This window comes from Zootoca vivipara, chromosome 7 (genome assembly GCF_963506605.1).
Source record: "Zootoca vivipara chromosome 7, rZooViv1.1, whole genome shotgun sequence".
NCBI lineage: Eukaryota > Metazoa > Chordata > Lepidosauria > Squamata > Lacertidae > Zootoca > Zootoca vivipara.
Genome location: NC_083282.1, coordinates 77,599,687 through 77,622,967, shown reverse-complemented (window position 1 = coordinate 77,622,967; position 23,281 = coordinate 77,599,687). Strand labels below are relative to the sequence as shown.

General features: G+C 42.8%; 1 protein-coding gene across 2 annotated transcripts in view; it reads right to left on the bottom strand.

Moving 5' to 3' along the window:
• Positions 1 to 23,281, bottom strand: part of SLC9A8 (solute carrier family 9 member A8) — a 61,316-nt gene that overhangs the window by 23,157 nt on the left and 14,878 nt on the right. For both annotated transcript variants that reach the window (XM_035121465.2, XM_035121467.2), the window contains exons 4-6: positions 8,194 to 8,252; positions 4,489 to 4,572; positions 1,683 to 1,784 (exon numbers count right to left, since the gene is read on the bottom strand). In XM_035121465.2, the coding sequence (XP_034977356.2) occupies positions 1,683 to 1,784; positions 4,489 to 4,572; positions 8,194 to 8,252 (245 nt within the window). The remainder of the gene's footprint in view (positions 1 to 1,682; positions 1,785 to 4,488; positions 4,573 to 8,193; positions 8,253 to 23,281) is intronic.

Below are 23,281 nucleotides of genomic sequence, written 5' to 3'. Positions count from 1 at the left end.
TTGTGGTCTGTTTGGGAAGAAACAAACCATGATCCTGCGTTCAGAAAACAGAATAAGCCAGACCATGCAGAGGCAGATTTAGGGGAGTGCAAAACTGCTTCAGTTGCACTTGATGCAGAGCCTCAGGGGCACCGCAACTATCAGTTAGATTGGAGCATGAGCGGAGGGGCAGGGGGTGCTGAATCCTGTACAGTTGGTTCTTCTTGCTTAAGTGCAGAACCTTGCATTGGCCCAACTGAAATTTATTTTGTTAGCTTTGGCTTACAATTGTAAATTTATAGACATTTTAAAGCAATGGTTGATTTTATCCAAGGTGTAAAATACCACATTTTTATCTTCCTAGTTGTAACAGTATTTTATACATTGCAGAAACGATATTATGATTATTTTTTTGGCAAACAAATGAAAAGCCTGTCAAAGAACACAATGTGAAAGTGATATGAAAAGTTGACTTACAATGGCTTCCTTGCAAAGACTGCTGTACACATTGTAAAGTCTCTCTCTTTCTGCTCTGCGTACAATGGCCCTCTGGGATATCGTAGTCTAGGGCAGGGTTGACTTAACCATGATACTAGGCAAGGATTCAGTCCCTGCTGAGGTGTAATTAATTACCAGGAGTTCCCCGGTGTGAAAATTTTGCTTTCTTTCCCCTTGCACTGGGATTTATTAAAATCTCTGTAGTTCAGAATACAGTAGCTGCTTAAAGTAGCACAAGGCAGAGGAGCAACTATGGGGTGGTATACAACATTAGTCATACTCAGACTCAGTGAAATCAATGGGCTTAGGTCCATTGATTTCAGTGGGCCTACTCGGAGTATAACTAACATCGGTTATCACCGGCTGTTTTTTTCTCATGTAAAATACCAACATGGTCAGCATGAAAAGCTGAATATCTGTAATGTGTAAGATGGAGATGATAACTTGTTGAAGGTGCTTCTGAACAGTCAGTAGAGCATGAAACTCTTCATCTCAGGGTTGTGGGTTCGAGTTCCACATTGGGCAAAATATTCCTGCATTACAGGGGGTTGGACTAGATAACCCTCATGGTCCCTTCCAATTCTATAATCCTATAATTTTATGAATGCCCAGATTTTTTGGGGGGGGGTGTTCAGGAGGAAAAGGAAGGGAAATATTCTAATAGGCCGTCAAGTTACTCTAAAATTTCTGTATACACACACCTATGAAATTTATCTAAAAATAAATGTTTTGGGTTTTTTTTAAAAAAAGAATTTCCTCAGCACTTCTGGATATTTCTCCCTTGCTTTTTACCCCTGTGGGAAGGTAGTTCTCTTGCTTCTGAATCCCTCATGTCATTCAGCTTGGCCCTATTCCTAGATCAACATCACCAAAGACACTTTGATCCTGGTACGATGCAACATTTCAGTCCAAGAGGGAATGTGGATTTCTGAAGGTTGCGTCTGAAATTACACTGATCTGCTTGACAAATCAGCCAGGGGCACAGCCCCCCAGAATGTCATCACAGCCCAACACTATGTTGACCCAAGTCTGCCTGCTAGTTGTGCGTCTGAGATGCACGTCTGCCAATCTTTCCATCACCACAAAGGCTCGTGTCTTCAGCCATTTCTTTCCAACAATCCTGCGTGTGGGTCAAAGGACCCAGTCCTTGGCAGCGGCCCAATATTTCACACCGCAACAAACCACATGCACTCAGGCGGCCTCACCTGACCCAAGAAGTAAATTCCTCCACCAACAATGAAAGCCGAAATTGCTGTCCCAATCACAGAAAACAGAGTGATGGAGCCGATGTTCTGAAAGAAGTTGCCCTAAAAACAGGTGGAGGGGAGGAATAAACAATAGTGGGTTTAGAGAGGACTTAAATATGAGTTAGGAATCATCTGGGTTCAGACCCGGAACCTGGAAGCTCAGCCTCTGAACGCATGAAGTAATAATAAAGAATAATGTATTGGAGAAGCACAGAATGTGTTTGCCCACGAGTAAGTAAACAGAGCTCAGCCATGCATGGCTAGGATTAGCAGACAGGGCTTTCAGAACCAGGGGCGCTGACTTTTAAGAAGGCCTAGCATCTCATGTTCTTAGAAGCTAATTGGAAAGTGCAGGCATTTTTTTCATTCTATTAGAGCAAACAAAGAACCAAGTGCATTCACAACTGTTTGGTTTTAAAGCTGCTGGGGCACTTACATGCTCCACCCCAATGAGAGTAATCAGTGTGCAGAAACAGGGCTTTCTCCAAGGTGAAATAGATCACTGGCTGGCGGAACAGATTGTTGCCACCCACCTTGCCCGACAAACTTCCTGTGTAGCTGATGCAAGGAAGTGGAGTCTCAGTGCTTCCCTTCCTCAGATCAGTACTGAAATGATTATTAAATGCATTTGAGCCAGATGAACCAAGACTAAGGTACTCTCTTTCCCCTACTTCAGGGGTTAGGAAGCCCCCCAGGTGTTACTGGACTACAACTCCCATCATTCCTGGCGATCGGCCATGCTTGCTGGGGCTGATGGGAGTTGGGAGTCTTCAGCAACACCTAGAGGGATGGAGGTTCCCCATCCTTGCCCTATTCCCACCCCTTCCTCTCTAGCAGTGACAAATCTTGAGTAGCTCAGATGCAGGACAGCATTTTGTAGCTCAGGTGCAGGACACCCTTTTGTGGTGTTCAGTTCTCTGTACTGGGGACTACTATGTCCCATGTGATTTTGAAGCAAGCCTTTGACCAAACGGGAAAACAATTTTCAAAAAGGTAAGAAATGATGCAGGGACCAAACAAAGCAAGATAAATGAGGAAATTTTATTTCTCCCTGTCAAAAGAAAAAAAAACTTTCTGACAGTTAAGAGCTGTTCAGCAGTGGAACAGATTCTCATGAGAGGTGGGGGACGTTCCTTCCGTGGAGGTTTTCAAACAGAAGTTGGATGGTCATCTATCTTGGATGCTTTAGCTGAGATTCCTGCATTGTAGGGGGTTGGACTAGATGACCCTTGGCGTCCCTTCCAACTCTAAGATTCTATGATTCTATAATCCATTTCCTGGTGTGCTTCTGAAGGATCTAGTTCTCATTTAGATCCATATGACTATAACAATTTGCCACACAGTGATACTACAAGCTCTGGGCAACATTAATAATGGCATTAAAAGTTCACATGGATTTAAGCAAAAAGTATGTGCACACATATCATTCCTGCTAAGTCTCCTCCAGAAAATCAATCTCACTCCCCCCCACCTCTCGCTGACATTGAGTAATTTTCTTATACAATAGTTTATTAGATTTTACACTTGGTGGAAGGAAATGTGACTTAATTAATTAGTTAATCAATGCAACTTTGAACTGCAACTCCCGTCAACCCCACCCAGATCTGGAGGGCACAAGGCTTGAGAAGACTGATCTAGCCTTTTTCTTCCAAGTGGTCCATCTCTCCTTCATAGGAATCAACTCCTATCACTTTAACCCTTCCCTTCCCAAGCACCATTGCCTTCGTATGTCTTTCCTTCCCACCCTAAATCACAACAGGGGGGCAATCATGATCAGGAGTGGAGTGGAGTACTTGATCCTAATAGCATTCCCAATAGTCCCTTCTTACTATGCTCTGAGTCAGGCATGTCCAAAGTCTGTGTCAGGGGCCTAATCTGGCCCGCCGGTCGATTTAATCCAGCCCCAGTGGCAGTATATGTTCTGGGGTAAAATCCTTAAAAAACAACTTTGAAGCTCAACAACTTTAGGGTTAAATCCTTTAAAAAAGCTCAAGTACTTTGGTCGGCCCTCACGCATGTTCACTTCATCAAATCTGGTCCTCTTTGAAAAAAGTTTGGGCACCCCTGGTCTCAGAACAAACCACCCCTCCCTTAACATTTGGGGCTGGGGAAATGGCTTCAGAATATTATTTGGGTTCCAGAATTCTAGAAGCAGAGTTGCTATTCCAGTTTCACCCTAAAGCAGAGAAGCAGCTAAATCAGGCATCCCCAAACAATTCCCATCTTCCCCGACCACTGGTCCTGTTAGCTAGGGATCATGGGAGTTGTAGGCCAAAACATCTGGAGGGCCGCAGTTTGGGGATGCCTGAGCTAAATCATTCACATTTCGAAGCACTCTGGAATTCTGCCCTGTTGGAATCTTTCTTTAGTAGATGCTGGTATTGGGCAAGTTCAATGCTGGTATTGGGCAAGGAGATAGTCAGGCCTTGCAACAAAGGACTGAACTAGATTGCTTTTTGGTTTTGACTTTTTTTGCTTTTTGGTTTTGACTTTTTTTGATCAAGGCATAAGTAATGAAAGATAGAAGCCTCAATATTAGGATCACCCAAGTTCTTCTCTTAAGGGCTGGTTCAAACTTGTATGAATGGCCCATCACATCATTGAGGTACCATGATGAGAAATTAACATTCTACCTTTCCCAAGAGATACACTTGACATAAAATGATGAAATTTTAGTGAATGCCTCCTGTCAACTCCAATGTAGCTGTCATCACAGTAATGCCCAAGACACAAACATAGCTACAAAGGATCTACGATTTCTCACCTTGTGTAATGAATACCCAGATTCAAATATAATTGGTGGAAGTAAAAGAAGGAAAAACATATTTGGGCGAAACATTTCTTCTTCCTGTAAAATATAGCAGACAAAAAGATATATGAGAAGGAAATTTCAAAATTTGTAATAAAAAGAAGGATAGCACATCTGGGACAAACAAACCCAACTCCAGCTTTTTTGAAACATCTACCAAAAGGGGAATATTTTAAGAAACTAATACACTGGGAAAGGAATTTTATATTAATCTGCCTCATTCCCCACCATGAAGAGGACTTTAGGCAAGCAAACACCCTCAGGATTGCCTTTAAATTGCCTTTCATTCAATTACTGAAAAAAAGGAAGCACAATTTGAATTGCTGCATCCAAATAAATAGCGAGGGAAAGCGAGCCTACTGTGCCGCAAAAAACTACATTTCACTATAGGACATACTGAGGCATTCTTATCTTTGGCTTTCAGAATCAGAAATGCAATCAATAATAAGTGGAACTTTAATATGGATGTGGAACTGTGATGAGTTCTATCACTGATTGTCACAGACGTGTGCTATCTACATTGACAAAGGTGGCTTCCATCCTATGGAAAGTCCTCCTTCCACAGTGTGGATGCCACAACAGGTGCAGAAATTCCAGGCAGAGGAGATACAGGAAATACATTGTTCTTGTAGCTCAGCATCTGCACTGGTTCCTTAAAGAAAGTATGTTTCAAAAGCATGTTTCAAAAAAAGGCTTGCTTTGACCAAGAAGTCTTAAATGCCACGTTTTACAATCCACAGGTACCACCCCTTTCCTAAAGCCCAGTCACGACACCTACCATCAGCTGGGAATACTCTTAATGGCATTTTATTGGTGAACTATAATGGACTATAAAGCAGCATGGTCACTTCTTGGTCCAGAGCTAAGAGATTTCCCTTTCTCTGACAAACACTAAAGAAAGAGTGTTCATTCTGACCCGTTAGATTATATCTGATCTTTACTGAGCATCTGTTTGTGGGGATATTATGTAACAATGAACGCTCATCCTGATTTGCTTGCAGGGTGTTCATATGTCTTCCCTTTCATCATCCCTTCATCCCACATTGTTCAAAATTTCTCCATCACTTTCCTAACTGCAAAAAGTCAAATTCTTTTTTAAGTGGATTTGTGGTGCTAGAGTGACAGAGTACTTTAATCCACTTTAATTGTTCCAGCCTTTTGTGCCTGAACCACCCCACACACAAAAAATAGCAGAGGCACCCTAACCAACTCTCTGACACTGCATGACCCAAGCAACAGATTCACACTCATTTATCAGGGGCCATAGAGGTCAGTTAGTAGCAACAGATACTTCCCAGGCTGCTTCCCTCTTTTCTGCCTAAACCCACTAAAGGAAACAGCCACATAAAATACACAATCTATAATGGTCCAGCACTGAAATCTCAAGTCTTTTCAGGGTTGGCTCACTAGCCCAAACAGGTAACCTAGGCACAGGTGGAGATCCTACCAGGGAGAAAGGCAGTAGCAAAGGAACTAGTCAATAGAGAGGGGTCAAAAAGGAAGTCAAGAAAAAGAGTCAGGTAGATACTGCATAGTTCAAAATGAAGGACAAGATAGTGGCTGTAGGGCAGAGTGGGGAACTAGGGAGTGTGTAGTAAGATGTTTTGAAACTCAGAATTGTGGCGCCAGGTCAAATCCTCAAATACTAAGTTATTCAGTGATCCACAAAGCTACACAGGAAGGACTAACAGCTGCATTTTTCTCCAAATATTGCAAATCTCTGATATTAATATAATTGATGGAGCTTAAAAGCTCACAAATTGTGGGTGTTGGGGAAAATGCTTAACTCAGACAAATTGGTTTTAAAAAGTCATTTGCCACACTTTCTGTTTTTCAAATGCTGCAAGCTGACATCAGCAAAACCATTTTGTTGATTTCTCATGGCTTTCTCCTGCATTTTATATTTACAAGTGCAACATTTGTACTGGAAATTACATAGGGCTGCAGATTTTTTAAGTGCTGACTTTTAAAGTCCATCATTCCAATTGAATATCAGGCTTGTAAAGTGCTGATAACCCTTTTTTAAAAAAAGAGCTGAATTTGAAGTAGACCACATTTTTTTATGATTCTTAAAAAAGAAATCTAAGCAACTAGGTATTGTTATATAACCATTACAGGTGGGACGGGGAATTGAATCAAATCGATGGAAAAGGGGGGTGGATAAAGAGATATAGTGATATAAAAAGTATAGAGAGAATTATCTCATTGTCTAGACAGATTGTTTCCTGTTTCACAGTGAAGAGCTATTTTGCACCAGGGCGGAAGTGAAAGTTGCCCATAAAAATAAACAGAGGAACCCAATACTTTAATATAGCTGGGATTAAGCACCAGGGTGTCCACCCCCACCTAATATCAAAAACTCTATTATAGCACCCACCTTTTGCAATGCCCACCCCCAGGTAATTCATGAGGTAGAGACAGTAATCGCTTTTAAACACCTCTTAATCCCTTCCCAAAGCCATCAAAAATGGTGGCCATCCCCACATCCTGTGGCAAGGCAATTCCATAAAGTAATGTTATCTGCCGCTCCAAGTAAGATCCCCAGCATCTCCAGTTCAAAGGTCTTTCAAGGTAACAGGACCACAAAATATTTCTCGGGAGATTCTGGAGAGCTGCAGTTAGGCAAAGCGGACGACACTTAGATTAGCACTGATCTGTTTGTATGCAAACTTCCTTCCCTAGATGTTTCTGAAACTAGACAAAAAGGAGTGGGTTAAAGCACTCTGTAACTGCAGCAGCCTGTAGTGGGGAAACTGAAGCCCAATAGATGCTTCCGAGATATAAAAAGTAGTAGTTAAAGGTATAAAAGAACATGGGGCTGGTTGGGCGCAGGCAATACTTAAAGCAGGTGGTGGGGGGGAACGTTCAGCCCATGGACCAAACTTGGCCTGCCAAGGCAGTTTCCCCCAAACCATGTCCAGTTGCCCTACAACTTATGACTTATGTGACACCATACATGATGTCATGTGAAGACATGGCTGTTGCACAGAGAGTTCAATCCTGCTTGGTTCAGATGCACCAGCCAGTCCCCACTGGTGTGGCTGGTGTGCCCCAAACAGGTAGGGTTGAACCCCACACTCCCCCTGTGCATATGCCTTAAAGGAACATGCTAGACAGTTCTCAGCTTCTGGCATTTGAATGAATTTTATTTTTCATTCTTTGATCTGGCTCGTTTTTAGCAGCATTTCCAGGTTGGCTAGAGATGAAGAGTCCCCAATTAAGCTATGTCTCTTGGGCACTTGCGGTAAGTGACAACTTGTGCTGCCTGCCTCCTATCCTCTCCTGCATCTGGGCAGGAGGGAGGGAAAGAGAGGAGACTGTTGAACTGCGGGAAGGAAAATGCGGGAAGGAAAAGTATTAGGAATGGGACACACATCTCTCATAGTGCTAAAATCTGTGTGGCAAGGGTGAGGGTCGGTGCAGGCATTCCCCTTTCCAAGTCCCCTGGACTAACCCAATGCTTCTTAAATGGTGATGCCCCGGGCAGCTGCTGCTACTGCTTCTTTTGTGGGCTGCGATGACCAGTGCAAAATTTGTCCTGCTTCAGGGATACAAAGCAAGGAACCCTAAGTGGCACTTCTTTTGCTTGCTCAAATTAAGCGCAGCATAAAAGATATGGTAAAAACAACAACCAAGAACTTTAAAATGTTGTCAGAGTACCTTCCAGTTGGCTAGCTTTTGAGCTTCTATAATTTTTATAAATGCTCCCATGAGGATACCTAAAAGGAGAAAGAGAGAAAAGCACAATGTGAAACGTGAAAAGCTTTGACCCATCAGAGTGTTCAGGTGCTCAGTTTTCTGTGAATGGGGAACACAAAGATTTAGTGGTGTCGCCTCGCCTAAAGCACAATCCTGTGCACATCGCAACTATGACTCAGCCCGTTCAATCGACGTCAGTCCAGATTCAGTGAGCTTTGCTCATCCTCCTCCCCTTTCCACCCATTTTCCTTTTCCACCTATGTTTTTAGACAGAGTACAAAATAGCCAGGGCTCCTGGAAATGCATAGCCTTATGGTATTCCCTGCTACCTCATATCCAGGAAATCCTTGCAACCCAGAAGGAAAAAGGAAGGCTAAAAGGAGATCTCTTGCCCTCAGTTCCCCTATTGCAAATTTGAAATAACCACCTGGTAGCCTGACTGCAGAAAACAACCTCCTGCTTCAAAACATTTAGCAGAAGAAGAGGTCATTTCTCCGATGGATTGGTAATGCCTTGGTTTCTCTTCTTTAATAGTTCCTTCCTTCTTCCTCTAAACTCTTAAGGAAGTAACCTTCTAACTCCTCCTTCTAACCTTGTTGTTGTTTAGTCATTTAGTCGTGTCCGACTCTTCATGACCCCATGGACCAGCGCATGCCAGGCACTCCTGTCTTCCACTGCCTCCCGCAGTTTGGTCAAACTCATATTGGTGGCTTCGAGAACACTGTCCAACCATCTCGTCCTCTATCATCCCCTTCTCCTTGTGCCCTCCATCTTTCCCAACATCAGGGTCTTTTCCAGGGAGTCTTCTCTTCTCATGAGGTGGCCAAAGTACTGGAGCTTCAGCTTCAGGATCTGTCCTTCTAGTGAGCACTCAGGGCTGATCTCCTTAAGAATGGATAGGTTTGATCTTCTTGCAGTCCATGGGACTCTCAAGAATCTCCTCCAGCACCATAATTCAAAAGCATCACTTCTTCGGCGATCAGCCTTCTTTATGGTCCAGCTCTCAATCCCATACATCACTACTGGGAAACCCATAGCTTTAACTATACGGACCTTTGTCAGCAAGGTGATGTCTCTGCTTTTTAAGATGCTGTCTAGGTTTGTCATTGCTTTTTCTCCCAAGAAGCAGGCTTCTTTTAATTTCGTGACTGCTGTCACCATCTGCAGTGATCATGGAACCCAAGAAAGTAAAATGTCTCGCTGCCTCCATTTCTTCCCCTTCTATTTGCCAGGTGATGGGACCAGTGGCCATGATCTTAGTTTTTTTGATGTTGAGCTTCAGACCATATTTTGCGCTCTCCTCTTTCATCCTCAATAAAAGGTTCTTAAATTCCTCCTCCTCCCTCTCTGCCATCAAGGTTGTGTCATCAGCATATCTGAGGTTGTTGATACAGTATTTCTTCCAGCAATCTTAATTCCGGCTTGGGATTCATCCAGTCCAGCCTTTCACATGATGAATTCTGCATATAAGTTAAATAAGCATGGAGACAATATACAGCCTTGTCGTACTCCTTTCCCAATTTTGAACCATGTCCAGTTCTAACTGTAGCTTCTTGTCCCACATAGAGATTTCTCAGGAGACAGATGAGATGATCAGGCACTCCCATTTCTTTAAGAACTTGCCACAGTTTGCTGTGGTCGACACAGTCAAATGCTTTTGCGTAGTCAATGAAGCAGAAGTAGGTATTTTTCTGGAACTCTCTAGCTTTCTGCATAATCCAGCGCATGTTTGCAATTTGGTCTCTGGTCCCTCTGCCCCTTCGAAATCCAGCTTGCACTTCTGGGAGTTTATCAATGAAAAATTGGTGTGGTGCGAGCAAATTTTTATTCTGAAAGTGCGGCCCAGAGAAAAAAGTTTAAGAACAACCTTCTAATCTAAAAATTTGCTCGCACCACACCAATTTTTCATTGATAAAAATGCATTAGAAAACAAAAAGAAACAACTCCTAGCAATGTTTGATTTATAATAGAGAACACAACCACTCCATAATATGAACACCCAGAAAATACAAAACAGAAAATATGAACACCCAGAAAATACAAAACAATGCAACTGCATAAGAACATAACTCATTCCCAAAATATAATTATAAACGAGCCTCTTACATGTGTACCTTACATATGCAGACAAACTCAATGAGAGGTGTTAACTTGTTTGAGAGGTGATCTCATTTATCTTAGGTCTAATTTGAGACAAACTCTCATATCCTCATCAACACAAAGAAGCCTCTCTCGTTTCTGAACTTTTATATTTCTGAACTATAAGAGTTGAAAACCCCTGTTCACCCACAATATGTTGGACAGAATTGCAGAATAGCCAATATTCTTGCTCTAATTTTGAAAAATATCTATCCATATGCTGCTGTATCTGTCTGTCTGTTTGTCTGTCTATTTACACAAAACTATCACTACATGACACTATTTAAATGTTTCTTTGATTGTCCATCCTCTCCTGCCTCACCTTTTGAGAACCACTGTTCTAACTCAACTTAGATCTCTGTCTGGCACCTATAGTTTGTACAAGATTTTCCCCACACACACTTACGCTGGGGTTACATTCTCCCCCCCCCCCATATAAGTGAAATCACGTAAAGTGGGGGGCACCCTCTAGTTGCCATTTTTGCCACTCTGTCTCTTCAATCCACACAAAAAATACTGTATCCCCAAATATCCCCAACTAAAATTGAAGCTCTGGGGCTGACAGGAGGAGGATGCAAGGGAAAGCAGCTACTGCTGCTGAGCTACCCCGCACATCAGCTGTCAGGCGGGGAGGCTGAGCAGCATAAACAAAGTCCTGCTGTGCCTCTGGTCTCTTTGGAATCTGGTGAGGGTCTTCTTGCAAGCCACGAGGCCTCTCTAGCCCTCTCCCACCATTTCTGGGTTTGAATTCAATCATTTATTTAATTCCCGATGCCATTCGCACACGAGGCAATCACGCATAAGTGAGGGTGGGGGAATGCCTGGATTTACTTCAACACAGAAAGGCATGTAGGAGCAATTCTTTATTCTAACTCTGGAAGATGTGGTTTGAGAACTGGAAGTGAGAGTTTGGAAGGGTATTTTTAGAACAGGCAGGTGCCACTCTGACCTACAGAAGTGATCAAAAGAGCATCACATGAGCAGCTCCTGATGAATGTGTTGTAACGCAATGTACTGTGAAAATATGAAGCTTCTTTTTGTTTCAGGGACAACCTTCCACGTGTCAGTATAGGATGACCCCTTAAAAGATTGCAATAAAGTGGTTTGGGGGGCGGGGAGAGAAGTGCAGCGACAAACCTTGAAAAGTTTACTGTTTACTGTCTGTTGTTGAATGACCTCCCAACAAAGAAAGCAGTGTGTGATGCAACAGAATTTTTCTCTTAATCTTTTAAGTACAGGAATAAGAAGAAGCCCAACTTATATTTTACTTGTGGAAGGTATTTCTTTTCCAGCAGGCCTTTGGTTAACTGTGTGTTCAAGACTAAATTGTTGCAATATTCTGTGGATTTTCATTTTAAACAGCATTTTTCTTTTACCTGCTTATACTGTTTGTTGTGACTCACCCCAAGATTACATGCGATGAGGCACAGGTCATATAAATCTTACAAATAAAGAAATAGTTGAGAGGTACCCTAGAAGCTATGCGGAGCTGACTCTCACTAATTCCAGCAAAGTCATCCTTCCTCCAAGGAGCATAAAACCAAAACTAGTCAATCAAATGGAACAGTGTCAACTGAGCCTGATCCAATCTGCCGCTTCCCAGCTATTCATAGACTCTTGGAATCAGAAGAGACCCCTGAGGGTCATCTAGCCCCAACCCCCTGCAATGCAAGAACCTTTTGTCCAGTGTGGGGCTTGACAACTATATCTTCAGTTCAGAATTGTAGGCAAGCTTTCCAGGTACCCTGCAAACTTGAACCAGGTTGTGCTTACTTTCTCTTTAAAAACTGTTAACAAGGCTTTGGTCACATTTGCATTTCATAGGCTGGGAGAGAAGACCTACATTTCCAAACTTGATAGGCTGTGTCGAACAGCTCAATCTATTTCCCACAACCCATAGTGCTGAGGAGAGTTTGCTCTGCTGCCAACTGGAGAAGTTTCCTAAGCATAGTTAGAACATGATGCCCTGCAGGCATTTCCATGGGAAGCTACAAAAGTATGCATGTAAAATGGGACAGGTGAGCTCATTTTGGAATGGGTGGAATCTCCTAGCCAGCAGGAAGGATGTGATAGAAAGCAAATCCACAGGAGAAACCAAGAATATTGCTTAAACAGCTAATGGGTTAAGATTAAGCAACTGATAGGAAGGTATCTGAATTTAGCCATTTAATCTTCTGCCTAGTCACTGGCTGGCAAGCTTTTATCAAGAAGCAAAACGAGAGACGACTTGTTCCAAACTATGTTTGATGTATCACTTCTGCACTGAGTGAACTGTGGGAAATGTCATAACACAGCTGATTGCTTGAAATCTCAAGAGTGACACGTTTTCCGTAACTGTTCATAATTAATGCTTTCGTTCCCCATACACATTTTACTTTAATCTCTTATGTATTACGCATTCATCTGTTGAAGAATAGAACCTGCTACATTAAGCCTGTTCAACCAATTTTCAAAACTGCTGCTAAACACACACACACACACACACACACACCGACATACCAGCTGTTCTGATACCAACTTCTTCTGTAAGCTTTGCTTGTTGTTGTTGTTTAGTCGTTTAGTCGTGTCCGACTCTTCGTGACCCCATGGACCATAGCACGCCAGGCACTCCTGTCTTGCACTGCCTCCCGTAGTTTGGTCAAACTCATGTTCGTAGCTTCGAGAACACTGTCCAACCATCTCGTCCTCTGTCATCCCCTTCTCCTAGTGCCCTCAATCTTTCCCAACATCAGAGTCTTTTCCAAGGATTCTTCTCTTCTCATGAGGTGGCCAAAGTATTGGAGCCTCAGCTTCACGATCTGTCCTTCCAGGGAGCACTCAGGGCTGATTTCCTTAAGAATGGATAGGTTTGATCTTCTAGCAGTCCATGGGACTCTCAAGAGTCTCCTCCAGCACCATAATTCAAAAGCATCAATTCTTCGGCGATCAGCCTTCTTTATGGTCCAGCTCTCACTTCCATACATCACTACTGGGAAAACCATAGCTTTAACTATACGGACCTTTGTCGGCAAGGTGATGTCTCTGCTTTTTAAGATGCTGTCTAGGTTTGTCATTGCTTTTCTCCCAAGAAGCAGGCGTCTTTTAATTTCGTGACTGCTGTCACCATCTGCAGTGATCAAGGAGCCCAAGAAAGTAAAATCTCTCACTGCCTCCATTTCTTCCCCTTCTATTTGCCAGGAGGTGATGGGACCAGTGGCCATGATCTTGGTTTTTTTGATGTTGAGCTTCAGACCATATTTTGCGCTCTCCTCTTTCACCCTCATTAAAAGGTTCTTTAATTCCTCCTCACTTTCTGCCATCAAGGTTGTGTCATCTGCATATCTGAGGTTGTTGATATTTCTTCCGGCAATCTTAATTCCTGCTTGGGATTCATCTAGTCCAGCCTTTCGCATGATGAATTCTGCATATAAGTTAAATAAGCAGGGAGACAATATACAACCTTGTCGTACTCCTTTCCCAATTTTGAACCAATCAGTTGTTCCATATCCAGTTCTAACTGTAGCTTCTTGTCCCACATAGAGATTTCTCAGGAGACAGATGAGGTGATCAGGCACTCCCATTTCTTTAAGAACTTGCCATAGTTTGCTGTGGTCGACACAGTCAAAGGCTTTTGCATAGTCAATGAAGCAGAAGTAGACGTTTTTCTGGAACTCTCTAGCTTTCTCCATAATCCAGCGCATGTTTGCTATTTGGTCTCTGGTTCCTCTGCCCTTTCGAAATCCAGCTTGCACTTCTGGGAGTTCTCGGTCCACATACTGCCTAAGCCTGCCTTGTAGAATTTTAAGCATAACCTTGCTAGCGTGTGAAATGAGCGCAATTGTGCGGTAGTTGGAGCATTCTTTGGCACTGCCCTTCTTTGGAATTGGGATGTAGACTGATCTTCTCCAATCCTCTGGCCATTGCTGAGTTTTCCAAACTTGCTGGCATATTGGGTGTAGCACCTTAACAGCATCATCTTTTAAAATTTTAAATAGTTCAGCTGGAATATCATCACTTCCACTGGCTTTGTTATTAGCAGTGCTTTCTAAGGCCCATTTGACTTCACTCTCCAAGATGTCTGGCTCAAGGTCAGCAACCACACCACCTGGGGTGTACGAGACCTCCATATCTTTCTGGTATAATTCCTCTGTGTATTCTTGCCACCTCTTCTTGATGTCTTCTGCTTCTGTTAGGTCCTTACCACTTTTGTCCTTGATTATGGTAATCTTTGTACGAAATGTTCCTTTCATATCTCCAATTTTCTTGAACAGATCTCTGGTTTTCCCCATTCTATTGTTTTCCTCTATTTCTTTGCATTGCTCATTTAAGAAGACCCTCTTATCTCTCCTTGCTGTTTTTTGGAAATCTGCATTCAGTTTCCTGTATCTTTCCTTATCTCCCTTGCATTTTGCTTGCCTCCTCTCCTCCGCTATTCGTAAGGCCTCGTTGGACAGCCATTTTGCCTTCTTGCATTTCCTTTTCCTTGGGATGGTTTTCGTTGCTGCCTCCTGTATAATGTTACGAGCCTCCATCCATAGTTCTTCAGGCACTCTGTCCACCAAATCTAAATCCTTAAACCTGTTACTCACTTCCACTGTGTATTCATAAGGGATTTGATTCAGATTGTATCTTACTGGCCCAGTGGTTTTTCCTACTTTCTTCAGTTTAAGCTGGAATTTTGCTATAAGAAGCTGATGATCTGCGTTACAGTCAGCTCCTGGTCTTGTTTTTGCTGACTGTATAGAGCTTCTCCATCTTTGGCTGCAGAGAATATAATCAATCTGATTTCGATGCTGCCCATTTGGTGATATCCATGTGTAGAGTCGTCTCTTGTGTTGTTGGAAGAGAGTGTTTGTGATGACCAGCTTGTTCTCTTGACAGAACTCTATTAGCCTTTGCCCTGCTTCATTTTGAACTCCAAGGCCAAACTTGCCAGTTGTTCCTTTTATCTCTTGATTCCCTACTTTAGCATTCCAGTCCCCTGTAATGAGAAGAACATCCTTCTTTGGTGTCATTTCTAGAAGGTGTTGTAGGTCTTCATAGAATTGGTCAATTTCACTTTCTTCAGCACCGGTAGTTGGTGCATAAACTTGGATTACTGTGATGTTAAAAGGTCTGCCTTGGATTCGTATCGAGATCATTCTGTCATTTTTGAGATTGCATCCCATTACAGCTTTTGCCACTCTTTTGTTGACTATGAGGGCCACTCCATTTCTTCTACAGGATTCTTGCCCACAGTAGTAGATATGATAGTCACCCAAACTGAATTCACCCATTCCCTTCCATTTTAGTTCACTGATGCCCAGGATGTCGATATTTATTCTTGTCATCTCATTTTTGACCACATCCAGCTTACCTCTATTCATGGTTCTTACATTCCAGGTTCCTATGCAATATTTTTCTTTACAGCATCGGACTTTCCTTTCGCTTCCAGGCATATCCGCAACTGAGCGTCCTTTCGGCTTTGGCCCAGCCGCTTCATCAGCTCTGAATCTACTTGTACTTGTCCTCCGCTCTTCCTCAGTAGCATGTTGGACGCCTTCCGACCTGAGGGGCTCATCTTCCAGCGTCATAACTTTTATATGCCTGTTGTCTTTGTCCATGGAGTTTTCTTGGCAGGGATACTGGAGTGGCTTGCCAGTTCCTTCTCCAGGTGGATCACGTTTAGTCAAAACTCTCCACTATGACCTGTCCATCTTGGGTGGCCCTGCATGGCATAGCTCATAGCTTCTCTGAGTTATTCAAGCCCCTTCGCCACGACAAGGCATTGATCCATGAAGGGGATAAGCTTTGCAAATTGCTTCAAAACACATTTAGCCTGGGACAAACCAGTATGTGGATAGGAGACCAAGTGCAAATCCAACATAGGTTACCACAAATTCTGCCTCAGGCAAACATAAAAACCAGCCAATTAAAAAACCAGTAAAATCAATTAAATACTTTCCATCAACCACATAAAAGTGGTTGTTGCTTTTTTAAAAAGAGAGACCAGCAAAATTCACAAGGCAGAGGTTCAGAAACAAAATCTGAGCGCTTAGTAATGCTCATCACAAAGGAAAGCATTAGAAGGCCCTCAGTTCTTCTCCAGCTCAGATTGGAAGCCAAATTAGAGAAGAGTTCTCAGTTTACCTCCCCCATTCAGTCCCAAAACAGCCAGTGTGGAGCAAATAGTGACTGTTGCTGAGTAACTTCTTGCCTCAAGGAGTCTAGAAACATAGGAAGCTGCCTTTTGCCCATCAAACCCAGTGTTTGTACTCCTGGGATCTCAAGCAGGATTCTGATCCATCACCTAATACCTGACCCTTTTAACTGGGTTTTAAGTGGTTGAAACTGGGACCCTCTGCATGCAATGCATGTGCTCCAGGATGGAGTTAAGGTCACCAAGCTATCCCATCTCCCCAGCTACATTCAAAGCTGCAGCCTCTTTCAAATATCCCCATTGATTTGAATGGGGACTTTGGACAGGCTGGCAAATAAGCTCAGCAATTTACAAATTCTGAGGGAAGTGGTTAGTTTTCTTTCTGTGCCAACCCAATGTGGTCCATGAGAAACCATCCCTAGTAATATCCAGTAGTAACTGCCCCGTTACAGAGCGCTAGAAAAATTTGCACACGCAGAGGCTTAAGAGGGCAGAAGCACAGGAGACTAATTGGATTAGCACTTCCACCACTTTGACTAGAATAAGAGATCGTCAATGGTCGCCTTCTGCAATACTGCAATGGGATATCTTGAATGCAGGGGGGAAGTGTATTCAGTTGAACCAAGGCAAGCCCAAGACATTTTGCTGCCTGTGGAAAAGGACAGCGTAACACTACAGCCCCAGTCCACTTACAGAAGGCAACTGGACTACAAACCAGCGGCAGCCCATGGGGTGGGAACTGTTTTTCCAACACTAGCTTCACTGCTGCATACATGGATGGGGCTGGGCGGTGGCAAGGCTGGGGCTGTGTGCATGCCCCAACAGATCCAATCTAACACTCCTGCCATTGTACCTATGCAACTCCAGCTACACCCAGCTCAGGTACGTAGTGGCGCCGGTGGTGTTGGGATGGTGGCTCTGCCCCCAGCATGTGCACCACTAGTGCTGCCAGGTGAAACTTAATTCAACCCCTAGAATGGGATAGCATCCTCCAGCACACCTAAGGCAGACCAAGGATAGGTCATGTGGCATACACCAAGAACCTGCCCCCTGAGGCAGTCACCTCCTTCTGCCTAATGCTAGCCTGACCCTAAACTGGACCTTTTAGGATGATGGCAAAATTATAACCAGATTACCTTGCAATGTTACCAATGGTAAGGAGTTTGGGAGGAAGAAACTACAGTAGTACAAAGAAACAATAACAATAAAAACCTGCTTCTAAAACAAGCTCGTAAATGACAATGAATTTTATCCCCTGAAGGTCATGCAAATAAATTATCTTGAACGCAGACTGTAAGGGTTCCTGGCATGCAAATTTGGATCTCTTTGGCAGAGGGAGTTCATAACAACCCTTATTGTGAAACAGTGGTTGGGCCCGGAAGCTAAATTTCCAGTAAAGAGTCGGGCGAGACAAGAAAAACTCATACCCCACTTATTCAACAAGTAAACTGCTTTGAAGTCAGGATCCTGTTGACACAACACTAAAAAATGTTACAAGATACAGGATTCCTGAGGAAACTGAGAGGAGAACTTGCCCAAAACGTAATCCTTGCATTCCTCCCTCCAAGTGAGATTGCAATCAGTATGAACATAAAACTGCTACTGAAGGAACTTCCAGGAAAATTCATGCAAATAAAAGTTAATAAGAAAAAGGAGAATCTGATGTTCTCACACCAGGGGAATTAAACAAAATGCTCCTTTGTTTAGAATTAAAAGTCGCTTAGAATTAAAAGTCGTTTAGAATTAAAAGTCTTCCATATAACTGTCAATCAAGATAGTAAACTCAGCAGAATATGTCACGTCTGTTCTATAACCACTAGATGCAAGATTCAGGTAGGTAGCCGTGTTGGTCTGATGCAGTCGAAATAAATAAATAAAAATTTAAAAACTGTTCATTAGCACCTTAGAGACCAACTAGGTTTGTTCTGGGTATAAGCTTTCATGTGCATCCACACTTCTTTAGAGGTGCACATGAAAACTTATACCCAGAACAAACTTAGTTGGTCTCTAAGGTGCTACTGGACAGTTTTTTATTTAATTTTATTTATTTCCACTAGATGAAAATTCAGTCTTCTGTTCTCATTTACGGGATATGCAAACTGAATTTGCAGTGAATTCCTAAATTGTGCTTTTATTAACAAATGCTCTTCAGTTGTTTCTCATTGCATGTTTCTGTGATCCACCCTGTGACCACATGGCACATGGCAGGATAAAAACCTCCCAAATAAATAAATAAAATTACAACGGCACACGTTCTCACGCTTTGAAGGCATAGTCACTCAGAAATCAGGAATGCTACATCAGCAAGCCAAACCAATGGGTAAGCAGAATCCAGCTGCTGAACTTTTTAAACGTATTTGCAAATGCTTCAGAGTTTGATCTGGATTTAAGATGACAATCTCTTACTCCCCAAGTGACAGAAATAGCCCTCATTACGCTACATTAAGGATGCTTCATAATCTTGCAGTAGCTGTAAGATTTTAAGATACAGAGATTAGGTTCTCAGAGCAAGCTCAGTAGCATACACCCTTAAGGAAGCACTTCTGTATCTCTTTCAAATACCAACTACCCCAGAGTAAATTATAGTTGCGGCACCCAAGATTGACTAGAGCTGGAAGGTGCCCCTCCTCCCCAGCTCCTAGGCACATCTTAGTTTTGTAATAAACAATTAGAGAAGTCAGCCTGAACCATTTCAGAGGTAGATTAGTAAAGTTTTAATGAATAGATCTGGTTGCTTTATTTTTGTGCCAAATATGATCCGAAACAAGCTCTTTCATTTTGAGTCCAAAGTTAGCAGGTACATTGCATGTTATAGTGAAAGCACTTCTGCTAACCACTTCTGCTTTTCCATTTAGCAATAAAAACACATCTCACCATTCGTCTATCTGGCTCAGTACGTCAAGAGCGGGCAGGAAAGCAGTTAAGAGATATGTTGGTAGATCTCTGGGTGATTTCCTATAGGGTTTATGACTTTCAGTTTTTTAAAAACAAATAAATCTGCCCCACCCCCAAAAAAATACTTTTTTGCTGCAGAAAGAAAGAAAGGAGGATGACAGCCAGGGGGCAGTAACCAATTTTTTTTATGATGAAGGATAACGAGCTCAGCTCAGTTCTAGTACTCACAACAAATTCATGGGCTCAGAATCCCTCAATTCTAGATACATGTCTTTTGTACCTGCTCCCAGTTGGTAGATCTCAGGGCTTACATCCTGCAAGTCTAAATGCTGCCCACCCTGGTTCACACTGACTGGCAGTGGCTCTCCAAGGTTTCACAAAGGAATCTTTCACAGTCCTATCTGAAGATGCCAGGGATTGAATCTTTTTGGATTCAGCCCATGTGCTCTACCAACTGAGCTACATCCCTCCCTCTTGAGGACAGCTCCTGAAAGATAATGTGGCTGGTAGTATCATATGCCAATGAGCGGTTCAGCAGAACCAACAGGGATGTGCCTCCCCTGTCCAGTTCCTGCGTAGATCATCCACCTGGTCGGTCTAAAACCAACCAGAATCAGGCCTGAACTCATATAGGAAAGAATTCAGATAGTGAGCTTCATCCAAGAAAGGCAAGAGGTTGTTTACCACGTTCTATGACCTTAATCAAGAAAAGAGCACTGAACACAGTCTGAGAATTATCTAGGGCAATGGGATCCAATAATGCCTTTTTCAACACCTCTACACCTCTAGGCTTTACCATCACAAGTGAACTAACTCTTCTACCTGCTGCAATATTTTATGGTCTCCTTGCTTGTACTTTCTCTCTGTGTTCGTACTTTAATGTCCTTTCCAAAACAGCACTCCCTTATATTATTGCTCTTTCCTAAGTGTCTTATGGACTACCGCAATGCGCTCTTATGTGGGGCCACCTTTGAAGGCAACCCGGAAACTACAACTAATCCAGAATGCGGCAGCTAGACTGGTGACTGGGAGCGGCCGTCAAGATCACATAACACCAGTCTTTAAAGACCTACATTGGTTCCTAGTACGTTTCCGAGCACAAGTCAAAGTGTTGGTGCTGACCTTTAAAGCCCTAAATGGCCTCGGTCCAGTATACCTGAAGGAGCGTCTCCACCCCCATCGTTCTGTCCGGACACTGAGGTCCAGTGCCGAGGGCCTTCTGGCAGTTCCCTCGTTGCGAGAAGCCAAGTTACAGGGAACCAGGCAGAGGACCTTCTCAGTAGTGGCACCTCCCCCTGTGGAATGCCCTCCCACCAGATGTCAAAGCGAAAAACAACTACCAGACTTTTAGAAGACATCTGAAGGCAGCCCTGTTTAGGGAAGCTTTTAATGTTTAAAAGATTATTGTATTTTAATATTCTGTTGGAAGCCGCCCAGAGTGGCTAGGGAAACCCAGCCAGATGGGCGGGGTATAAATAATAAATTGTTGTTGCTGTTGTCGTCGTCTTGTTTTTGCTCTATCCATAGCCACTGCTGGCAGGAGGTTGGACTGGGTGGCCCTTGTGGTCTCTTCCAAATCTATGATTCTATGATTCATATTTATCCTAAGGCTTTTGTCATTTGTTCCAGGGCCAACTCAGCATCTGATCTCCCTCTTCTTCAGACAATGTCTCAAATGTGTTCCTCAGTTCAAGTTGGATGTACTTCACAGGACATATCGTTCCCCTAGTCAGCTTTCTTTGTTCCTTTCTCCTGGCATTTTATTCTTAGTTTGGCGTTGCCTTGATGGCAGCTCCTCAATGGCATGCAATGTTTTAGTAGCATCATGATAATTAATACATGGTTTTTATGTAGTACTTAATTCCAAAGGGCTCAAAGCTTATCAGAATTACTTACATATTAATAAGAAGCAGCACTATGACCTTGATTATTATTTATAAAGAGCTTAAAACTATTCTGGGTCCTATAGAATAGCTCCGTGAAAAAGCACTCCTTGCCAAAGGCTTACAACTTAACAATGCAACAGGGAGAGAAAAGAGCAATCTTAAGAAGAACAGCTAATAATTGCAGTTAAAAGAAGGGCTAGTTATTTTGTGACTATTTATCTACATTAGCTCAGCAATACTTAACAACAAACCTTAAGGCAGACTAGTGTTAACATAGGTATTTTACCCATGTTAAAGATGGAAATGAGCTGCTGCTGAAAGGTAGGCAATAGAACCATCCCCAACCCTATATCCTTCAAATGATTTAGATGCAAATTCCCATCATCTTTAGCCAGCATGGCCAATGGTCAGGGATGATGAGGGCTGCAATACAACATCAGCTGATGGTTGGAGACACCTGCACTAAAGACCACAACCAGTGAGTTCATGACTGGTTTAAGATGTAAGGGATGTAAGGGACTTGCAGTGCAGAGTTCATGCTTTTAGCTACCAGATTTCCCTAAAAATAGCTTTCCATCTTGGATAAATCTTCCAACTTTCAGCTTGGATGAATCATAGAATTGTAGAGTTGGAAGGGACCCTGGGGATCCTTTAGTCCAACCCCCTGCAATGCAGGAATCCCAACTAAAGCATCCATGGCAGATGGCCATCCAACCACTGCTTTAAAACCTCCTAAGAAGAAAAGCCCACAACCTCCCAAGGTAGTCTGTTCCACTGTTGAAGAGCTCTTATCGTCAGAAAATTCTTTCTGATGTTTTGTTGGAATCTCATTCCTTGTATCTTGAAGCCATGGGTATGGGTCCTACCCTCCAGAGCAGGAGAAAACAAGCTTGCTCCATCTTTCATGTGACAGCCCTTTGGATATTTGACAATGGCTACCCTGTCTCCTCTCAGTCTCATTTTATCCAGGCTAAACATATCCAACTCCCTCAAATTGTTCCTCACAAGACTTGAAGGGAAAGCCATCGCTCTCTTCTCCTTTCAATTGACAATGTAAACAAAACTTGACTTCCTCATGCAACATAAAATCCACTATAGCCTCATTTGAACAAAATGCAAAACACCTGAACAGACCTCAAGGGGAAGCACTCCCACTTCCTTTTCCACCCCGTTCAAGACACTCACGATAGGGAGAAAGCTATTATGTTGAAACCCGACCAAACTGTGGCCCGCGTTAACTATAGTTAAGAGATCAAACTGTGGTTTACGATCCTGTCTTCTTTAGTTAAGCCATAGCTAAGATCGAGCACAATCTGGAGACTGACATAAAAATAAACCAAAGTTAATTGAAACTAAGTGGAGGCTTTTGATCTCCTCTTCACAATTGTACCAGAAGAGTGAGGACACGAGTCTAAGGCTCATTCATGTAAAACTAAACCATAGTTTAGTGTTACACATCCATACCAGATCTATGTCTATTATTCCCAATCTCTTTCCCCTGCAGGACTCCTTCTCATGTTCTGTTACGATAGTCTACTTTCCTATTGCCTATCATTTATCGTCTTTTGCTAACTGTCAGTCACACGTTTGGAGACAGCTGCAGAATGCTTCTTCGATTCCATACCTCTTCCAAGACCTTCAGCTGAGCAATATTTTGTATATACTAACAAGTCAAGCATAACCTCCATGCATCTGCCTACAGTGAACTGTGAAATCTGGAGAACTACACACAGTACATCTGCTTCTGAAAGCGAGAGAGCAGCACTGCCTATATCTAGGCCAACTCCTGCCACAGGACACTATTAAACTGCGGGTGAAAGTTCTCTCCAAAATCAAGGAAACCTTTAAAAAAAGCAAGCGAAAAAGCACTTTATGAGCTCTTCACGCCATAAATTCTTAACTTTATGATACTGGGTCTTGTTTATAAGAACTCTGTGCCCCTGCCTGTAAATTCTGCCTTCTCTGCTTTTGTGTATTTTTTAATAATGATCTAATTCATCAGACTTCACAC